Genomic DNA, 21610 nt, shown 5'->3' with positions numbered 1-21610 from the left:
AATAATCACGATTTATCACAGTTTTAATTGCACCGTTAAACAATAGAATACCAATTGAAATTTATTAAATATTTTGGATGTTTTTTCTACATTTTCACATATATTATGTTCTGTGTTGTAATTGAAATCAAATTGTATATTATTTTTATTAAAGATATTTGCACTGTAAAAATGGTGAAGAAAAGAAATAGCATTTTTCAATTCACCTCATACAAGTACTGTAGTGCAATCTTTGTTGTGAAAGTGCAATTTACAAATGTAGATTTTTTTTGTTACAAAACTGCACTGAAAAACAAAACAATGTAAAACTTCAGCGCCTATAAGTCCACTCAGTCCTACTTCTTGTTCAGCCAATTGCTAAGAGAAACAAGTTTGTTTGCATTTACAGGAGATAATGTTGCCCTCTTCTTCTTTACAATGTCTCCTGAAAATGAGAACAGGCATTTGCATGGCATTTTGTAGCTGGCATTGCAAGATATTTACATGCCAGATATGCTAAACATTCATAAGCCCCTTCATGCTTTGGCCACCATTCCAGAGGACATGCTTCCATGCTGATGACACTCGTTAAAAAAAATAATGTGTTAATTAAATTTGTGACTGAACTCCTTGGCAGAGAATTATATTTCCCCTGCTCCGTTTTCCCCGCATTCTGCCATACGTTTCATGTTATAGCCATCTTGGATGATGACCCAGCACATGTTGTTCATTGTAAGAACACTTTCACTGCAGATTTCACAAAACGCAAAGATGGTACCAATATCAGATTTCTAAAGATAGCTACAGCACTCAACCCAAGGTTTAAGAATCTGAAGTACCTTCCAAAATCCTGAGAGGGATGAGGTGTGGAGCATGCTTTCAGAAGTCTTAAAAGAGCAACACTCCAATGCAGAAACTACAGAACCCAAACCACCAAAAAAGAAAATCAACCTTCTGCTGGTGGCATCTGGCTCAGATAATGAAAGTGAGCATGGTTGAAGCATGAAGGGACATATGAATCTTTAGTGCATTTGGCACATAAATATCTTGCAACACTGGCTACAACAGTGCCATGCGAACGCCTGTTCTCACTTTCAGGTGACATTGTAAACAAGAGGCGGGCAGCATTATCTTCTGCAAATGTAAACAAACTTGTTTGTCTGAGCGATTGGCTGAACAAGAAGTATGATTGAGTGGACTTGCAGGCTCTAAAATTTTGCATTGTTTTATTTTGGAATTCAAGTTTTTTTGTACATAATTCTACATTTGTAAATTCAACTTTCATGATAAAGAGATTGCGCTACAGTACTTGTATTAGGTGAATTGAAAAATACTATTTTCTTTTTTTACAGTGCAAATACTTTTAATCAAAAATAAATATAAAGTGAGCATTGTACACTTTGTATTCTGTGTTGTAATTGAAATCTATATATTTGAAAATGTAGAAAACTCCAAAATATTTAAATAAATGGTATTCTATTATTTTTTAACAGTGCGATTAATCACGGTGAATTTTTTTAATTACAATGAATTTTTTAATTGCTTGACAGCCCTACTAATTACTCATATGCATGCAGCCAAAGTTGTTAGAGTTTTATGTATTTCAATTTATGTTTTTGAAGACACAGTATTTCACTTCTGTACTGTTAGCAGTTACATCTGCTTCACTTGAGCCAGGACATACCAGATGTGGTCTCCAGAAGACTGAGGACTTTATGTAGCATTTTAGAAGCACCGTTGATTGTTTTTGTGTATGTAAATAATCATTGATTTATTTATATTCTTAAATGTGAATTATTTACTTTTATTTATTAAAATAGATGTATTTGCTGCAGTATCTCTAACTACATTTGCAAATTATGTGAAGTGGGAATCTATATGAAAAAATCAAGAAAGATTTATAAAATATGTAAGATATCTATACACCTAAGAAGGAGTTAAAAAGAACTTTGTTTTTATACTTGTATAGGCACAGAAAGTGCAGATTTTTGGGGAGTAGGTAGAGATGAAAAAATAAATTAGCTGAGCTTGCATCCTGGTAGTTCTGCAACTTTTGTTCATTTTGTTTTAAAGCTGAAGTTTGTATTTTAAACTTTCAACCAACTGACTAACATTTATTTGCAGGGAGTTTGGAGTTTTGTAGGCCTTTTGGAAGAAATGTGTTCTGAGATGAGATGACTTTATCTTCTGTACTCTTTCTTGTGACAGTTGTAGCCAGAGTTAGGAATGTCTGTGATACACATTATTTATTTACTTGTCAAGATCTTTCTTTAAAACACCCAGTCTGTGACCAGAATGGAGTAATTCTGCCCCCTTTTTGGCCCATCGTGTCAGAATTTGAGAACTCTTAGCTAAGGCTAGAAGGTTCTTCTTTTGTCTTACTGTTCTTTTCTCGCAGTTGAACCCTCTTGTCTCTTTAGAACACTTTTCTCATTTTTGCTTACCTCCGTTGTGTTCTTTCTTGTTCTGCCTTGCTTCTTGTCATCTTAAGTGGCTTCTTTATTCTCTCCTCTCCATCTATCTTGAAGATTCATCTCTTCTTCTTTTCTCACTACTCTCTTGGCAACCTGATCCATTCCCATGGCTTCACCTGCCACCTCTGTGGGTGATTCTCAAATCTGTCCATGTTCCTGAAATTCTCCTGCTCCTTGCATCTCCTCTTTGATGTCCCCACACCACTGAATTTCAATCTTTCCAGAACTGGCTTCTTATATTTTGTTCTCCTGATCCCTCTTCAACTTCTGTCTTTTGATACTGATATGGTTACCCATCTGTTGAACTGTAGAGGATGTACAGGACCTTCCAGATCGGCTTCCCAATGGAAAGAGAAACCAGTTACCTGGAATCTGGGTATATTCTAAGTGTAAGTTATTTTATGTGTGCACATACACCAGTCCTGACATGACAGGGTCAGACATCCGGCAGGCAATCCTTTTCTTCAGGAATAACAACCCAATACCAGGGAACAACTCTGCTTCTCCAGTTGGAGACCAAGCCAGACCACAAACTCTCATGTGGCTCTCACAGCTCCTTCTACTTTGAACCTTGTATTATATCCAACTAATACCACATAGCATATCTTCCAAAGACTGGTCATTTCTTCTCAAGCTAAGAAAAAGATTATAGAAGACTTCTGTGTAGCAGTGCCAGCTGGTGACACTTGTAATGACAATCTTTTCCATCTCCCAGACTCTCAACCTCTATTTAATTTTGATTCTTCCTTTCATTCTGTTCCCATATATAAAGTCCCTCATTCCTTCAATTTAATATTGCCCAAATCCACTATCCCCACAGCTCAAACCTTTGTCTGGGCGCTGATCGTCTCTCACCTTGTTTATCATAACCACATCCATTCTGTCCTCCTCTCTTCTCACATTCCCCGCTAACCACACCATTTTATCCCAAATGCCACTACAGTGGCTCTTTTCAGGTCACCCACTCCTTGAATACCTGGTTTCATGTCTTCCTGCATCCAACTGGAAATACTTCACTTCACTTACAAGGCCCTACATAACTTCATCTCTCCTCACATCTCGGATCTATTCCCTCCTACTCCCCTACTCATTCAGTATGCTGCTTCTGTTCCTCTTGCCTTACTACTCCCTTTGTTTCTTTTCACACACTCTGCTTTGCACTTTCTGTGATGCTGCTACCTGCATTTGGGTCTCTGTCTCCTCTGAAAAGCTGCTTCTTCAAAAAATCTTTCCTTCTCCTCACCAGTAATTTCTTTTTGCTCTCTCATGCCTGAACTGTTATTCCATGTAATAAAATGCAGTATTGATGCCAAGGCAGATGTAATGGTCATTAAATGCACATTTTTAAAATTCCACTAAGCATTTGTGTGTTACTGCATGTGTCCTCATTAAGAGCCTTGAGGTGTCTTCAGCTAAGAGATTTTAACTCGATTTTTTTAATATTAACACTACAGAACATCTTTTTATTCTTATTTGTCTTTAAGTGAGCTTGCAGCTCTTTTATAATTTATTCATAAAATGATTAAACTGCTAATGAATTAACTTCCTGTCCTGTGAGAACAGTATGGTTGACAAACAGTTTTTATTCTGCTTCCTTTCTGTAGTGTGCCAGATAGTCTTGTGTATATGTGCGGTTTTTTAAATATCTTACTAAAGCTGTTATTAGGAGCCAGCCTTGGTATTTTGAGCCACAATGTGGAGACCTCTCTAATTGGTTTTCATATTATTAGCCGCAGAAAAATGAAAAAAAAAATCCATGTGAGTTATCCTGTATAAAAATTCTTAGACTCTTATTTTACAAAATGAAACTCTGGAAAAAGTCCTCTTTATGGAATAGAGTCAGGTTAGACTTATACAAGTGTTGGTGTTATTTTTCTTTTGCATTTAATTTAATTTAATTAAAATTCTCTTCAGTTTTTGTTATTGTGGTTTTAATGTAATATTGATTCTTCTTTCTTAATAACTTTGTCTTAACTAATTTTTCTCTTACATTAGCCCTTTATTTAGTCATTATATTTTATGCATTGTCTTTGTATATTAAGAAAACATAAGAATGGCCATAGTGGGTCACATCAAAGGTCCATCTAGCCCAGTATCCTATCTTCTGATAGTGGCCAATGCCAGGTGCCCCAGAGGGAATGAACAGAACAGTGAATCATCAAGTGATCCATCCCCTGTCACCCATTCCTAGCTTCTGGCAAACGGAGGCTAGGGACGCCATCCCTGCCCATTCTGGCTAATAGCCATTGATGGACCTATCCTCCATGAACTTATCTAGTTCTTTTTTGAACCCTGTTATAGTCTTGACCTTCACAACATCCTCTGGCAAAGAGTTCCGCAGACTGATTGTGTGAAAAAATACTTCCTTTTGTTTGTTTTAAACCTGCTGCCTATTAATTTCTTTTGGTGGTCCCTAGTTCTTGTGTGATGAGAGAGTAAATAACACTTCCTTATTTACTTTGTCCACACCAGTCATGATTTTATAGACCTCTGTCATATCCCCCATTAGTCGTCTCTTTTCCAGACTGAAAAGTCCCGTCTTATTAATCTCTCCTCATACGGAAACCGTTCTATACCCCTAATCATTTTCATTGCCCTTTTCTGAACCTTTTCCTATTCCAATACATCTTTTTTGAGATGGGGCGACCACATCTGCAAGCAATATTCAAGATGTGGGCATACCATGGATTTATATAGAGGCAATATTATATTTTCTGTCTTATTATCTATCCCTTTCTTAATGATTTCCAATGATTATATTGTCCCTGTAGCACTGTAAAATTTCACTTAAAGTTAGGCACATGGTAAAGGACTTTGCCGAATTGAGGTCATAATGCACACAAACAAGGAGGGCAAAGTTAAAGCTGGCTTGTAATGTTAGCATTGGCATTTCCCGATTTCCCTTCTGTTTTTTTTTTATATGGAATTTTTAGGATTTTTAGGAGAAAAATCAGAATAATTGCCTTTAGTATTTGCCTAGGTCATTTGGCTAAATGCCACAAGTAACCAAAAGTTGAAACCAGGTTGACATGCCATGCCATTGAAAATATTTTGCATTCTGTGTGTAAAAATCTCGGTGTCCTGAGGCTCCCAGAGGTTCATATGGAAAACTTTGTGAAGGGAACAAGGAATACTTTGCAGCCCTTTCCCTGATATTTAAAATAGCGGGTGAAATTTTGTCCCCACTCAAGTCAAGGGAAGTTTTGCTATTGATTTGAATGGAGCCAGGATTTCACCCAATGTCTCAAACTGGAACTACTTTATGAATATTGCTGTTTCTTTTCCTTCAACACACATGTACTCACACAACATACACCCTTGAATAATACAAAAGGTATGTCATAGAATATCAGGGTTGGAAGGGACCTCAGGAGGTCATCTAGTCCAACCCCATGCTCAAAGCAGGACCAATCCCCAACTAAATCATTCCAGCCAGCCAGGGCTTTGTCAAGCCGGGCCTTAAAAACCTCAAAGGAAGGAGATTCCACCACCTCCCTAGGTAACCCATTCCAGTGCTTCACCACCTTCCTAGTGAAAAAGTTTTTCCTAATATCCAACCTAAACTTCCCCCACTGCAACTTCAGATCATTACTCCTTGTTCTGTCATCTGGTACCACTGAGAACAGTCTAGATCCATCCTCTTTGGAACCCCCTTTCAGATAGTTGAAAGCAGCTATCAAATCCCCCCTCATTCTTCTCTTCTGCAGACTAAATAATCCCAGTTCCCTCAGTCTCTCCTCATAAGTCATGTGCTCCAGCCCCCTAATCATTTTTGTTGCCCTCTGCTGGACTCTTTCCAACTTTTCCACATCCTTCTTGTAGTGTGGGGCCCAAAATTGGACACAGTCCTCCAGATGAGGCCTCATCAATGCCTAATAGAGGGGAATGATCACGTCCCTCGATCTGCTGACAATGCTCCTACGTATACAGCCCAAAATGCCGTTAGCCTTCTTGGCAACAAGGGCACACTGTTGACTCATATCTAGCTTCTTGTCCACTGTAACCCCTAGGTTCTTTTCTGCAGAATTGTTGCCTAGCCACTCGATCCCTAGTCTGTAGCGGTGCATGGGATTCTTCCGTCCTAAGTGCAGGACTCTGCACTTGTCCTTGTTGAACGACATCAGATATCTTTTGGCCCAATCCTCTCATTTGTCTAGGTCCCTCTGTATCCTATCCCTATCCTCCAGTGTATCTACCACTCCTCCCAGTTTAGTGTCATCTGCAAAATTGCTGAGGGTGCAATCCACGCCATCCTCCAGATCATTAATGAAGATACTGAACAAAACCAGACTCAGGACCGACCCTTTGGGCACTCCGCTTGATACCAGCTGACAACTAGACATGGAGCCATTGATCACTACCCGCTGAGCCCGATGATCTAGCCGGTTTCTATCCACCTTATATCTATTCATCCAGCCCATACTACTTTAACTTGCTGGCAAGAATATTGTGGGAGACCGTGTCAAAAGCTTTGCTAAAGTAAATTCAACCATCTCATGGTCACTGCTTTCCAGGTCCCCATCCACTTTTGCTTCCCCAACTAATTCTTCCCTGTTTGTGAGTAGCAGGTCAAGAAGAGCTCTGCCCCAGTTGGTTCCTCCAGCACTTGCACCAGGAAATTGTCCCCTACGCTTTCCAAAAACTTCCTGGATTGTCTGTGCACTGCTGTAGTGCTCTCCCAGCAGATATCGAGGTGATTGAGGTCCCCCATGAGAACCAGGGCCTGTGATCTAGTAACTTCTGTTAATTGCCTGAAGAAAGCCTCGTCCACCTCATCCCCTGGTCTGGTGGTCTATAGCAGACTCCCACCATGACATCACCCTTGTTGCTCACACTTCTAAACTTAATCCAGAGACTTTCAGGTTTTTCTGCAGTTTCATACCGGAGCTCTGAGCAGTCATACTGCTCTCTTTTACTGGAGCTCTGAGCAGTCATACTGCTCTCTTACATACAATGCAACTCTCCCACCTTTTCTGTCTTGCCTGTTCTTCCTGAACACTTTATATCCATCCATGACAATACTCCAGTGATATGAGTTACCCCACCAAGTGTGTGTTATAAGTGGGGCCGCTTAACACTGAGGATGGAGTGGAGGTTAAAGATAATCTAGGCATGGCCTAATATCTAAACAAATACTTTGCCTCAGTCTTTAATAAGGCTAAAGAGGATCTTAGGGATAATGGTAGCATGACAAATGGGAATGAGGATATGGAGGTAGATATTACCATATCTGAGGTAGAAGCGAAACTGAAACAGCTTAATGGGACTAAATTGGGGGCCCAGATAATCTTCATCCAAGAATATTAAAGGAATTGGCACCTGCAATTGCAAGCCCATTAGCAAGAATTTTTAATGAATCTGTAAACTCAGGAGTAGTACCGAATGATTGGAGAATTGCTAATATAGTTCCTATTTTTAAGAAAGAAAAAAAAAGTGATCTGGGTAACTACAGGCCAGTTAGTTTGACATCTGTAGTATGCAAGGTCCTGGAAAAAATTTTGAAGGAGAAATTAGTTAAGGACATTGAAATCGATGGTAAATGGGACAAAATACAACATGGTTTTACAAAAGGTAGATCGTGCCAAACCAACCTAATCTCCTTTTTTGAAAAAGTAACAGATTTTTTTAGATAAAGGAAATGCAGTGGATCTAATTTACCTAGATTTCAGTAAGGCATTTGATACCGTGCCACATGGGGAATTATTAGTTAAATTGGAGAAGATGGGGATCAATATGAACATCAAAAGGTGGATAAGGAATTAGTTAAAGGGGAGACTGCAACGGGTCCTACTGAAAGGCGAACTGTCAGGCTGGAGGGAGGTTACCAGTGGAGTTCCTCAGGGATCGGTTTTGGGACCAATCTTATTTAATCTTTTTATTACTGACCTTGGCACAAAAAGTGGGAGTGTGCTAATAAAGTTTGCAGATGATACAAAGCTGGGAGGTATTGCCAATTCGGAGAAGGATCGGGATATTATACAGGAGGATCTGGATGACCTTGTAAACTGGAGTAATAGTAATAGGATGAAATTTAATAGTGAGAAGTGTAAGGTTATGCATTTAGGGATTAATAACAAGAATTTTAGTTATAAGTTGGGGACGCATCAATTAGAAGTAACAGAAGAGGAGAAGGATCTTGGAGTATTGGTTGATCATAGGATGACTATGAGCTGCCAATGTGATATGGCTGTGAAAAAAGCTAATGCGGTTTTGGGATGCATCAGGAGAGGTATTTGTAGTAGGGATAAGGAGGTTTTAGTACCATTATACAAGGCACTGGTGAGACCTCACCTAGAATACTGTGTGCAGTTCTGGTCTCCCATGTTCAAAAAGGATGAATTCAAACTGGAGCAGGTACAGAGAAGGGCTACTAGGATGATCCGAGGAATGGAAAACTTGTCTTATGAAAGGAGACTTAAGGAGCTTGGCTTGTTTAGCCTAACTAAAAGAAGGTTGAGGGGAGATATGATTGCTCTCTATAAATATATCAGAGGGATAAATACAGGAGAGGGAGAGGAATTATTTCAGCTCAGCACCAATGTGGACACAAGAACAAATGGGTATAAACTGGCCACCAGGAAGTTTAGACTTGAAATCAAACGAAGGTTTTTAACCATCAGAGTAGTGAAGTTTTGGAATAGCCTTCCAAGGGAAGCAGTGGGGGCAAAAGATCTATCTGGTTTTAAGATTCTACTTGATAAGTTTATGGAGGAGATGGTATGATGGGATAATGGGATTTTGGTAAGTAATTGATCTTTAAATATTCAGGGTAAATAGGCCAAATCCCCTGAGATGGGATATTAGATGGATGGGATCTGAGTTAGCCAGGAAAGAATTTTCTGTAGTATCTGGCTGGTGAATCTTGCCCATGTGCTCAGGGTTTAGCTGATTGCCATATTTGGGGTTGGGAAGGAATTTTCCTCCAGGGCAGATTGGAGAGGCCCTGGAGGTTTTTCGCCTTCCTCTGTAGCATGGGGCATACTTGACTTGAGGGAGGCTTCTCTGCTCCTTGAAGTCTTTAAACCATGATTTAAGGACTTCAATAGCTCAGACATAGATGAGGTTTTTCATAGGAGTGGGTGGGTGAGATTCTGTGGCCTGCGCTGTGCAGGAGGTCAGACTAGATGATCAGAATGGTCCCTTCTGATCTTAGTATCTATGAATCTATTCCAATCACATCGTAATTCCTTGACTGTGCCATGACTTCCAGTTCTCCCTGCTTGTTTTCCAGGCTTCTTGCATTTGTATAGGCACTTGAGATAACTCGCTGATCCTCCCGTTTTCTCAGTATGAGGCAGGAGTCCTCCCCTCTTGTGCTCATGTCATTTTCAAATAATTGATTCTCCTTTAAGGAAGGGATGTGGAGTCTACATGCTTGGATAACCCTGCCTTTTGTAGCTCTGCTGAATGATTCACTGCATAGGGAAACTCTATATAGGCAGCACCATTCACTATTGCTATTATGACAGGTTTCAGAGTAGCACACAAGTACTCCTTTTCTTATTGCTATTATGTAGTCAATTGGTACAATGATTAAACCTCATGGTTGGAAGCCCACATGCAGCAGATATATTAATGTTGTCAAATGTGAACTATTTTGTCTTCTGTTCAGAAATGTTTATCCTTCCTTTACCTTCCTGTCCCCATGCATTTTAGTGTCACTCAGTGTAAAGAACAGGGAATATTTCTAATGTGTATACATTTTTCTTTAGGGAATTTGCCCTGGCAAAGATTTAGGTTATGAACCACATTGAAAACTGAAGTCATTTTGTTCTTGTTCTTTGAAACCCGCTCATTTTGTGAACCACAAGCAAAAAATAGTGAGGCAGCTGCATTGGGAGTTTTCTCACATGGCCCACCAGTAACTCCACTCCAGCCCAACTTCTGTAGTTGCAAGGGGGTAGCTTAGTCATTGTCAGCTGAGCTATAGACTCTAACAATGATCAGTAACTATGAGCTGGACTGGAAAGGTTCTAACAGCAGCAGCCAGACGTTTTGTGTTTGGGGCTCTCTAGTCACACAACTTGGGTTAGGTACAAATCTTGCTTAACTTGTCATTTCCATTCATTAATCTAGCACTCCTAAGTAATGTTAACGTTAATTTTGCAGATAACATAAGTCATTTTTAACTGATTTTTTTTAAGTTGTTGCCTAGCCACCACCATTCTCTTATAGAGGAAGTGAAGGGGTGTTCTGTGTAGTTTTTAGAAAGGTATGTTTTATCCAGCAGAATCCAATCTTAATGTGAGTGTTAGAACAAAGTTGCAGCTATTCATTCTAACACCTTTGCCGCTTGTGGATTACAGCAATGGGCAGAGGTGGGATTGTTCATTTACCTGACAGCTTCCCTGTGACAAAAGAAAGAGGCCCATAATTCAAAGCAGTTCTGCAGTTACAACATTTTTTCACAGCTGGTGAACGTGCACTAAAGCTGTGAATTAAACCCTCTTCTGCATTGCTGAATTTTATTGCATCTCTCGCTGGTGCTCAACAAAATGTGGGAGCAACAATTAGCCTCGCTTCAAGCTTCCTTTCCCTTCCCTCAAATCAGAAACTCAAGTCTGTTGCATACTTTCTCTGTCCTTAGATGTTAACTGCTTTTAAATTACCTGAGAGGCATTGGAGCAGCTTATGTCAGCATCTGTTTCCTGTTTTTCTACATATTGTTTCTTTCAAGGTTGTTTTTTCTTTTCTCATTCCCTCTGCACACACAAAAGAAACAGAACATTTACACTTGAACTCAAACTCATCTTGACTGTTCAAGTACTTCTCGGTGCTCTGCCTTCATGGTTTTTAGAAGAAGTACTCTTACTAAAAGGGGCAGAATATTCTATATGCCCACGGGTGTGCTTTCATCTTAGACTTCTGATATTTCATCCTGTATTGCAGGAGAGCTGGATTGGAAATGATCTATTCATGAACAGTGGAAAATCTGCTCCCTGAGATAAACCTCTTGAGATGGTGTTTCACTTTCTTGGCCATCCTTAAGGGAAAGCAGAGCGGACATGTGTTTGACATTGGTACATAGTTTTGAGTGGGTGTAGGCTTTTCTCCCCTTAATAATTGTTCAGTTCAGTTAGAAATGTGGTTTGGTCACACTTTTAGTAATATCTGTGCTATGTGAATTTAAAAAGTAGAACTTGCTGTAGGTGATGGGAATTATTTTAAGCATGCTAAAACCAAACATGTTTCCCTATTTCTACTTCCTCTGGACTGGGGGAACCGCTCTGCATGCTCTCTGATTTGTGGGGGTAAGAAGAGTCTTCCATTTCCAACTTGCTCAGGGCAGAATTTGTTGCTCAAATGCAGCTCTTACATGGCAGCACTCTGCAGTGTCAGTAGGCTGCTAAGCCAGACCTTGCAGAGGACTTCTTAAATCTCTTGTCTATGCAGAAGGTGCATACATAAAAGGGTCATAGCACAGAGCAGAAATAAAACCAGCAGGTGAATATCCAATATGTCTCCTTCTAGACAAGGTGTCTGTTTCTGTTGATCTTGAACTTTGGTTTCACCAGAGTATTCAGAACCATATAAAGATTTTGCCTAGGAGTAAATATTTTAAGGTTTGGCTTGGTTTTTGTGTCTGGCTTTGGTTCAAAATATGAAATTTGTCATTCCATGGGAATTGTTATTTAATAACGTTAAGATTTGAAAAATTTCCTCACTTTTGCTGGGTTGTTTAAATTAAGGCCAACTCTCTCTATATCTTTATATTACACTTTTGCAGGAATTCTGCAGTAAAACAGCATGTGACATTACATACCATATGTTCCAAATTCCTACACCTGTGGATAAAGTGAAAGAACATTAGCTGTAACTTTGAATTTTCTTTGATTAATTGTCACAAACTTAGCATTATTTTTGTACAATAGTAAACTGTACATTGAGGTGTTGGAAAAATAGTAAGAATAAAGTATGTTAGGTTGCTTAAAATGCAAATAAAAAGACAGTTCTGCCCAGTCATAGGCGCAACTCGTGGGTGCTCCAAAATTAGTGGGTGCTTAGCAGCCACCAGCACCCAACCTCCTCCCTCCCCGTCACTTCCGCCCTCTGGCAGCCCCACTGATCAGCTCCTCCCCCCACCCTCCCAGCATCTCCTGAAAGCTGCGGAACAGCTGTTCCGCGGAATGCAGGAGGCACTGTGAAGGAGAGGGGAGGGGGCGGAAAGAGGCAGAGCTGGCTTAGGGCAGAAAGAGGCAGGGCGGGGGTGGGGGTTTACGGGGAGGGTTAAAGTGGGGGTGGGGCCTGGAGCTGAGCAGGGGGTTGAGCATCCCCGGGGAAAATTAAAAGCCGGTCCTGTATTTAGGGTTTGTCTACATGGGAAAGTTTTCTGTTATACTGGTATAACTCCATGTGTGGACATTTTTATTCTGCAGTAAATGGACCTTTTTTGTGTTTAGTTTAAATGTAACATATTCATAAATTATCTTAAAAAAGGGGTAAATAGTAAGGTGGGAAAATTTGCAGATGATACAAAACTACTCAAGATAGTTAAGTCCAAAACAGACTGCAAAGAGTTACAAAGGGATCTCTCAAAATTGGTTGACTGGGCAACAAAATGGCAGATGAAATTCAGTGTTGATAAATGCAAAGTAATGCACATCGGAAAACGTAATCCCAACTATACAGATAAAATGATAGGGTCTGAATTAGTTGTTACCACTCAAGAAAGAGATCTTGGAGTCATTGTAGATAATTCTCTGAAAACATCCACTCAATGTGCAGAGGAAGTCCAAAAAGCAAACAGAATGTTGGGAATCATTAAGAAAGGGATCGATAAAACAGAAAATATCATATTGCTTCTATATAATTCCATGTTGTACCCACATCTTGAATATTGCATGCAGATGTGGTTACCCTATCTCAAAAAAGATATATTGGAATAGAAAAAGGTTCAGAAAAGGGCAACAAAAATGATTAAGGATATGGAACAGCTTCCATATGAGGAGAGATGTAATAAGATGGGACTGTTCAGTTTGGAAAAGAGGAGACTAAGGGGGCATATGATAGAGGTATATAAAATCATGACTGGTGAATAAGGAAGTGTTATTTATTCCTTCTCAAAACACAAGAACTAGGGATCACCAAATGAAATTAATAGGTAGCAGGTTAAAAACAAACAAAAGGAAGTATTTCTTTAGGAAATTTCTTCAAGACCTTTTGGCCTGACCCAGTATGACTGTTCTTATGTTCTTACACTGTTATTCCAGAATAAGTGTGTGTCAACATGGGGATTTTATCAGTATAACCATACAAGTTTACATTGATATCTTATCTTATACCGAATAACTTTCCCATGTAGACTAGTCCTTAGAGATTTTCATCAACTAAAGCAGCATTAGTGTACTACACAGTTTCATTAGAACTGATACAATCTTTGCCAAGTTGCAGTATGAAAACACATTTTCATTTATGAAAATTGCATCTTCCCTCAACTGGAAATGACATATATTTGACCTACCATCTTCCCTCTCCACTTCACCAACTACTGTAGATTACGCTGCTGTAATCATCTGTGCGATGGAGAGTCATGTGTATATGCACATTCGCTCATACACAAGATTCTCTGTTGCACAGATGACTAGAGAATATAATCAATAACACTCATATTGCAAACAAAAGTAATACATAAATATAAACAACACTCACACTGTAAACAAAAAACACGTAGATAAATTTGAATTCCAAAACTGTAGTAAACCCAGGATTATGCATTGACACATGGTACAGTGTAATTTGACACAGTTACAAAGGGAATGGATCAAATGGATCAAACTCCAGCTTTTTTCCTCTCTCTTCTGTATGCATTTCAAACATGAGCTGCCTCAGCACACCCATCTCTCATCACTTCACTTTCCAGAAGTTTTATTCCTAGGCACCCTCCCCATCAACAAACTCACCTATTCAAAAAGGAACTTGTTTCAGAAGGGAGAATCCTAGAGGCTGTTCTGCCTTTTTACCAATAAGTGCTACATTCCTTGAGAGCTTTTTAAATTGTGAAACCTGAAACTAAACTAACTTATATTAGTTCACTCTTTGGGTGGGGTGGGAACATGGAAGCTAGAGCTTTAGCTTTTTCAACTTTAAAGATTCCTTGCTTGGAGGAAGTCAGAGCAGGGTGACTCAGTCATTCTAATTGCATTCTGTCCCTCTGGTATCACATCACTAACTTCTTGAAAGCAGAACTGAAAAACATGTTTGTTCATTCTTTCTGAGTTTCATTGTTAGGATATGTTACTGGTTTGGGAAAAGATGGGTCCGTCATGATTGGCTATATATTCCAGCATATTAAATTTTGTTACAGCACATAGGCCTTTGAACACTGTGAAACTATTTGTCTGATACCAGGATCTTTTTGCAGTCTTTTCTCATCTTAAACAGTTTTTTTTTTACATGTACAAGTAAACAGTGATTGATGTGAACTCTAATATGAATGTTACTGTGTCCTCCATACCTATAGTAGCTTCTTTCATGAACCGCTGATTGTTACTGATATTTTGGGTGTTGTAAGAGACCTTCAAATTAAGACTCCTCTGTAGTTTAATGTTGGTTTCTGACCTTAAGGATGGTATTACTTTAAACTGGGAAACAATTTTTGGTCGAAGACAAAAAAAGAATACAGGATCATGCTAGCATTATTTGTATCCCTTAATAAGGATGAGAAGACACTAACTTTTGTTGTTCCTTCAAGCTCCTCTTATTTTGTCTGGTTCTTTTTTGTTCTCCTTTCAGAGTTCTAGAATGCAAAGGCCTCCCAATAGTGAATGGGCAATGTGATCCCTATGCCACAGTTACCTTAGCAGGACCATACAGGCAAGTATTGAAAACTGAAGAGCTTCCATTTTGTAAGGCTTCATAACAGATGGTTTGGGTTTTTATTTTTAGAAATCCACATTCTAAAATCGATAGAGGATTTTTTTGGCCATTGCTACTTTATTTATATAATATAATATAATTAACTACAAGTAGCTTGAGGCTTATTGCAGTTTTGCTTCTTTTAAAGCTTTGAACATTACAAAGTATATAATTTGTGGTCAAGCTTAACTTGGGTAGCTTCTCACTTGGCAGTTGGAGGTCAATGTTCAACCAAATTGCTTGCTTGTCCATTTTGCAGTAGTGGGGAGGGGAAGAGAGGGAAAATTAATGTATAACAGCTTTTTACTTGTGCTTTATTCCAATATGACTTTGAACATTTGGGGTCTTCTCAGTTATGTAGTTCAGCTCCTTAATACCTGTGGAAAGTGCTATACGTAGCTCGATCCTGTAATTTAATCTATGTGGTTGTAACGGTCCACCAGAACGGATAAAACTGCAGAATGGGTCTTGCACAATATCATCTATTGAATTATTTATTGTGGAACAGTCTTGTTCAGCCTAACTGTAAACATAGTCATGTTAAATTTTAGGTTAAATTTGTATATTCCCACCATTCGATTTTTTATATTATTGGACATGTCAGTGGCAATTTGTGCTCCTGCTTATCAGGGGAGTCATCTCATGAGTTCTTATTCTGGAAAAAGCAAAGTTGAGCTGTTCTGTGACCTCAGAAACTCATGACACAGATACTTCATAGTATTTTACAATGGAACTTGAAGGGGGTGGGGAAGTGCTATGAATGAGAGACATTTTTGACAAATCATCGCCTCAGATGTGAAGCAGTCTTTGAAGGTTGATTGGTCCCTCTTATTCTCTGACCCAGTATCTTATTGTGCCCATCACAGGTGGTACTGTATTTGGGTTATATTATTCAGAAGTTGTTTTTAACTACTGTATTTGATAAGTGAAATCTTTTAAAATGACACAAGGTGAGTATTACTGAAATTACAGTTGGAATGAGTTTTTGGCTGGCTCATCAGTCTTGACTGTCTTAAATATGCCTCTTCCCCCGCCCCTCCAAAAAAAAAATCATGTTAAACTGTATATCTGAATTGTTATGATTCCACTTGCTAGGGAACTGAAGGCAAACAACGCTGTCTATCACCCATCAGTTTTCTTTAGCTTCCTGTCTTCAGAAGCATGCAGCTTAGTCCTTTCCATTGTCTAGTAATTGCCCAATAATTATTGTTGGATGGAGCAATTTACAGGATTGGGGCCCAAGAGCTCACATTTCAGTGTGTGGATAACAACTGTGAATACTTAATTGATTTATGAAATTCATGTGCATGTGATAAAGAGGTGTGCCTCATTGCATGCTGTGTGGAGTTTATAAAACAAATCAAAGCAGATAGGCTACCTCTGCATTCTGTAATTGCTTATTAGGATCAGACACTTCTGCTAATGTTCACTTTTTTCTTTATGTCCATGCAGATCTGAAGCCAAAAAGACTAAAGTTAAAAAGAAGACGAACAATCCACAGTTTGATGAAGTGTTTTATTTTGAGGTTGGTATTTCAAAAGAATGAGCGATAAGCTGAAATACTACACTGTAGATAGTTGGCACAGCATCTTGCTCCATGTTGTGCCAGCTGTCTTCTTTGAAAACTGTTTCAAAGCACAGGGCAGAGCCAGCAATATCCAGAATCAGACTAGATGTCTGCTGAGACAGCAGTGTGTCAGTTTTCCAGGTGACTGGAGTCAAGTTCTCTAGGTAGTCTCTCCTCCTCAACACGGTTTTCTGTCCCTCCCAGCACAGACAATTTTTGAATTAGTTCTGCTAAGTGAGTGTTTTCCAGACTGTGGTTTTATAGCTGCGCCACCCTGTCTTCCCTGGTCAATAGTGGGAAGGTTGTCTCACAGGGAAGATAAAGAAATTTAAAAGCAATGGAGGAAATCCATTCAAGACTGAATGTTTCAGATGCATGCTAGTGTTCTGTAACACCAAATCTTTCCCATCAGTTCAACTGCATAAAATCCTTAGATCCTATGTAACATGTAACATTTTTAAATGAGTCTCTAGATAAGGCAAAATGTAACCCGGCTGTTTTTTTTCTTTTACTTAGCAGGAGTAATAGATATATATATAGATTATATAGATTCTCATCCCTACCCCGGAACAGTTCTTCAGATGTTTTTCATTCAATGTCTTGTACACTTAAAAGGCTTGTATCTTCATTTTATGGGAGAGTTTATCATGGATAACTTGGTCCTGGTCTACACTTTAACATTTTTGTCAGTTTAGCTATGTCAGTTAGAAGTTATATTGGCAAAAAAAAGTCCTTTTGCTGGTATAGCTTATTTTGTTCAGAGGCCTGGTCTACTAGAAACCTTTGCCGGTATAGTATTGGAGTTATGGATGTGATTTTTGACATTGTTATACCGTTAAAAGCCCTAGTGCAGACGCAATTATCCTGGCAAAAGCAAGTATCAAGTGTGTCTGTGTAGGAGGGTACAGCTATACCAGCAAACCTTTCCTAGTCTCGACAAGGCCTGAGTAAATCCCTTTAACCTCAAGAATAATTAGCACACACCAGCTAATTGAGAGGGACTAATACTGTCCACAGCTGCTGAGAGCCAAAGTAGCTATGAATTCTCAGTTGTTCTTTCGAGTGCCCTCCTCACTGTGGTGTCTGTGCACCTAGCAACAAAACTAGGGAGGCCTTATCTACCAGCAAGAGTTGCACCAGTTTAATTAGAATCTGCTCACATTTAGTGATGCAAGTGGAACCAGTATACGCCAGTTGTAAACCAGTTTGTATCCACACAGGTGTGTTAAACCAGTGCGAATTCTGTGTGTAGGCCTGGCCTTAGAGGCTTGCCCTAAGGCTCACTTCTAAGGGGTTGATGTGAGCATTAGTGTCAATAAATAGGAACTTCTAATCCCAGAATGTATGGGGGGGCATTTTAAAAATCTAGTGAAAGCTTAAAGGGAGCTAAACCACTATATGTTAAAAGAAAAGGAGTACTTGTGGCACCTTAGAGGCTAACAAATTTATTTGAGCATAAGCTTTCGTGAGCTACAGCTCACTTCATCGGATGCATTTGGTGGAAAATACAGAGGGGAGATTGATATACACATACAGAGAACTTGAAGCAATGGGTTTATCATACACACTGTAAAGAGAGTGATCACTTAAGATAAGCCATCACTAGCAGCAGGGGGGGAAAGGAGGAAAACCTTTCATGGTGACAAGCAAGGTAGGCTATTTTCAGCAGTTAACAAGAATATCTGAGGAACAGTGGGGGGTGGGGTGGGGGGGAGAAAGAACATGGGGAAATAGTTTTACTTTGTGTAATGAGTCATCCATTCCCAGTCTCTAGTCAAGCCTAAATTAATTGTATCCAGTTTGCAAATTAATTCCAATTCAGCAGTCTCTCATTGGAGTCTGTTTTTGAAGTTTTTTTGTTGAAGAATAGCCACTCTCAGGTCTGTAATCGAGTGACCAGAGAGATTGAAGTGTTCTCCAACTGGTTTTTGAATGTTATAATTCTTGACGTCTGATTTGTGTCCATTTATTCTTTTACATAGAGACTGTCCAGTTTGACCAATGTACATGGCAGATGTATATGCCATCATGCTGGCACATGATGGCATATATCACATTGGTAGACGCGCAGGTGAACGAGCCTCTGATAGTGTGGCTGATGTGTGGCTGATGTGATTAGGCCCTAGGATGGTGTCCCCCAATAGATATGTGGACAGAGTTGGCAACGGGCTTTGTTGCAAGGATAGGTTCCTGTTAGTGTTAGTGTTAGGGTTAGTGGTTCTGTTGTGTGGTGTGTGGTTGCTGGTGAGTAATTGCTTCAGATTGGGGGGCTGTCTGTAAGCAAGGACTGGCCTGTCTCCCAAGATCTGTGAGAGTGATGGGTCGTCCTTCAGGATAGGTTGTAGACTTGGAATGGATGAGTCATTACACAAAGTAAAACTATTTCCCCATGTTATTTCTCCCCCCCACCCTACCCCTCACTGTTCCTCAGATATTCTTGTTAACTGCTGGAAATAGCCTACCTTGCTTGTCACTATGAAAGGTTTTCCTCCTTTCCCCCCCTGCTGCTGGTGATGGCTTATCTTAAGTGATCACTCTCCTTACAGCGTGTATGATAAACCCTGACAGCAGGATTGTCTGGCTATGTAGACTCCCTCCTCAGGCCCTTCGTTACCAGCACTCCCAGCTATCTTCGAGACACCACCGATTTCCTGAGGAAACTACAGTCCATTGGTGATCTTCCTAAAAACACCATCCTAGCCACTATGGATGTAGAAGCCCTCTACACCAACATTCCACACAAAGATGGACTACAAGCCATCAGGAACAGTATCCCCGATACTGTCACGGCTAACCTGGTGGCAGAACTTTGTGACTTTGTCCTGACCCATAACTATTTCACATTTGGTGACAATGTATACCTTCAAATCAGTGGCACTGCGATGGGTACCCGCATGGCCCCACAGTATGCCAACATTTTTATGGCTGACTTAGAACAACGCTTCCTCAGCTCTCGTCCCCTAATGCCCCTACTCTACTTGCGCTACATTGATGACATCTTCATCATCTGGACCCATGGAAAAGAAGCTCTTGAGGAATTCCACCATGATTTCAACAGTTTCCATCCCACCATCAACCTCAGCCTGGACCAGTCCACACAAGAGATCCACTTCCTGGACACTACGGTGCTAATAAGCGATGGTCACATAAACACCACCCTATATCGGAAACCTACTGACCGCTATTCCTACCTACATGCCTCTAGCTTTCATCCAGATCATACCACTCGATCCATTGTCTACAGCCAAGCGCTACGATATAACCGCATTTGCTCCAACCCCTCAGACAGAGACAAACACCTACAAGATCTCTATCATGCATTCCTACAACTACAATACCCACCTGCTGAAGTGAAGAAACAGATTGACAGAGCCAGAAGAGTACCCAGAAGTCACCTACTACAGGACAGGCCCAACAAAGAAAACAACAGAACGCCACTAGCCATCACCTTCAGCCCCCAACTAAAACCTCTCCAACACATCATCAAGGATCTACAACCTATCCTGAAGGACGAGCCATCGCTCTCTCAGATCTTGGGAGACAGACCAGTCCTTGCTTACAGACAGCCCCCCAATCTGAAGCAAATACTCACCAGCAACCACACACCACACAACAGAACCACTAACCCAGGAACCTATCCTTGCAACAAAGCCCGTTGCCAACTCTGTCCACATATCTATTCAGGGGATACCATCATAGGGCCTAATCACATCAGCCACACTATCAGAGGCTCGTTCACCTGCGCATCTACCAATGTGATATATGCCATTATGTGCCAGCAATGCCCCTCTGCCATGTACATTGGCCAAACTGGACAGTCTCTACGTAAAAGAATGAATGGACACAAATCAGACGTCAAGAATTATAACATTCAAAAACCAGTTGGAGAACACTTCAATCTCTCTGGTCACTCGATCACAGACCTAAGAGTGGCTATACTTCAACAAAAAAGCTTCAAAAACAGACTCCAACGAGAGACTGCTGAATTGGAATTAATTTGCAAACTGGATACAATTAACTTAGGCTTGAATAGAGACTGGGAATGGATGAGTCATTACACAAAGTAAAACTATTTCCCCATGGTATTTCTCCCTCCCACCCCACCCCCCGCTGTTCCTCTGATATTCTTGTTAACTGCTGGAATTAGCCTACCTGCTTGTCACCATGAAAGGTTTTCCTCCTTTCCCCCCCCTGCTGTTGGTGATGGCTTATCTTAAGTGATCACTCTCCTTACAGTGTGTATGATAAACCCATTGTTTCATGTTCTCTGTGTGTGTGTATATAAATCTCTCCTCTGTTTTTTCCACCAAATGCATCCGATGAAGTGAGCTGTAGCTCACGAAAGCTTATGCTCTAATAAATTTGTTAGTCTCTAAGGTGCCACAAGTACTCCTTTTCTTTTTGCGAATACAGACTAACACGGCTGCTACTCTGAAACGTGTCACTATATGTTAGTATCTGTGAACCTAGCTGTTGTTTTATTAAAAGGGGCTTATTTGCAGTGTTTCTCAAATGCGGCCACCGTGACCACATGCAGACACCGAGACTTTTCTTGTGGCCACAGCCTCCTGGGCAGTGACTGGGGAGGGGGGGTTGCACCCTGCCCCCCTTCAGAGCCACAAACACCAGAGGAGCAGGCAGCCAGTGAGTTTCCTACCTTCCTGTGGGCGATGAGGCTCGGGCTTTGGGCTTCAGTCCTGGGGTGGCAAGTGGCAGGCTCAGGTCGTGGGTTTTC

At 40.2% G+C, this 21610-nt stretch overlaps 1 protein-coding gene across 2 annotated transcripts in view; it reads left to right on the top strand.

Annotated features, from left to right (window-relative positions):
* Nucleotides 1-21610, top strand: part of RASA3 (RAS p21 protein activator 3) — a 265746-nt gene that overhangs the window by 206323 nt on the left and 37813 nt on the right. For both annotated transcript variants that reach the window (XM_038388188.2, XM_038388179.2), the window contains exons 6-7: nt 15186-15266; nt 16761-16833. In XM_038388188.2, coding sequence (XP_038244116.1) covers nt 15186-15266; nt 16761-16833 — 154 coding nt within the window. The remainder of the gene's footprint in view (nt 1-15185; nt 15267-16760; nt 16834-21610) is intronic.

This window comes from Dermochelys coriacea, chromosome 1 (assembly GCF_009764565.3).
Source record: "Dermochelys coriacea isolate rDerCor1 chromosome 1, rDerCor1.pri.v4, whole genome shotgun sequence".
In the NCBI taxonomy this organism is placed as follows: Eukaryota; Metazoa; Chordata; order Testudines; family Dermochelyidae; genus Dermochelys; species Dermochelys coriacea.
This window is presented reverse-complemented; position numbering and strand designations above follow the sequence as displayed.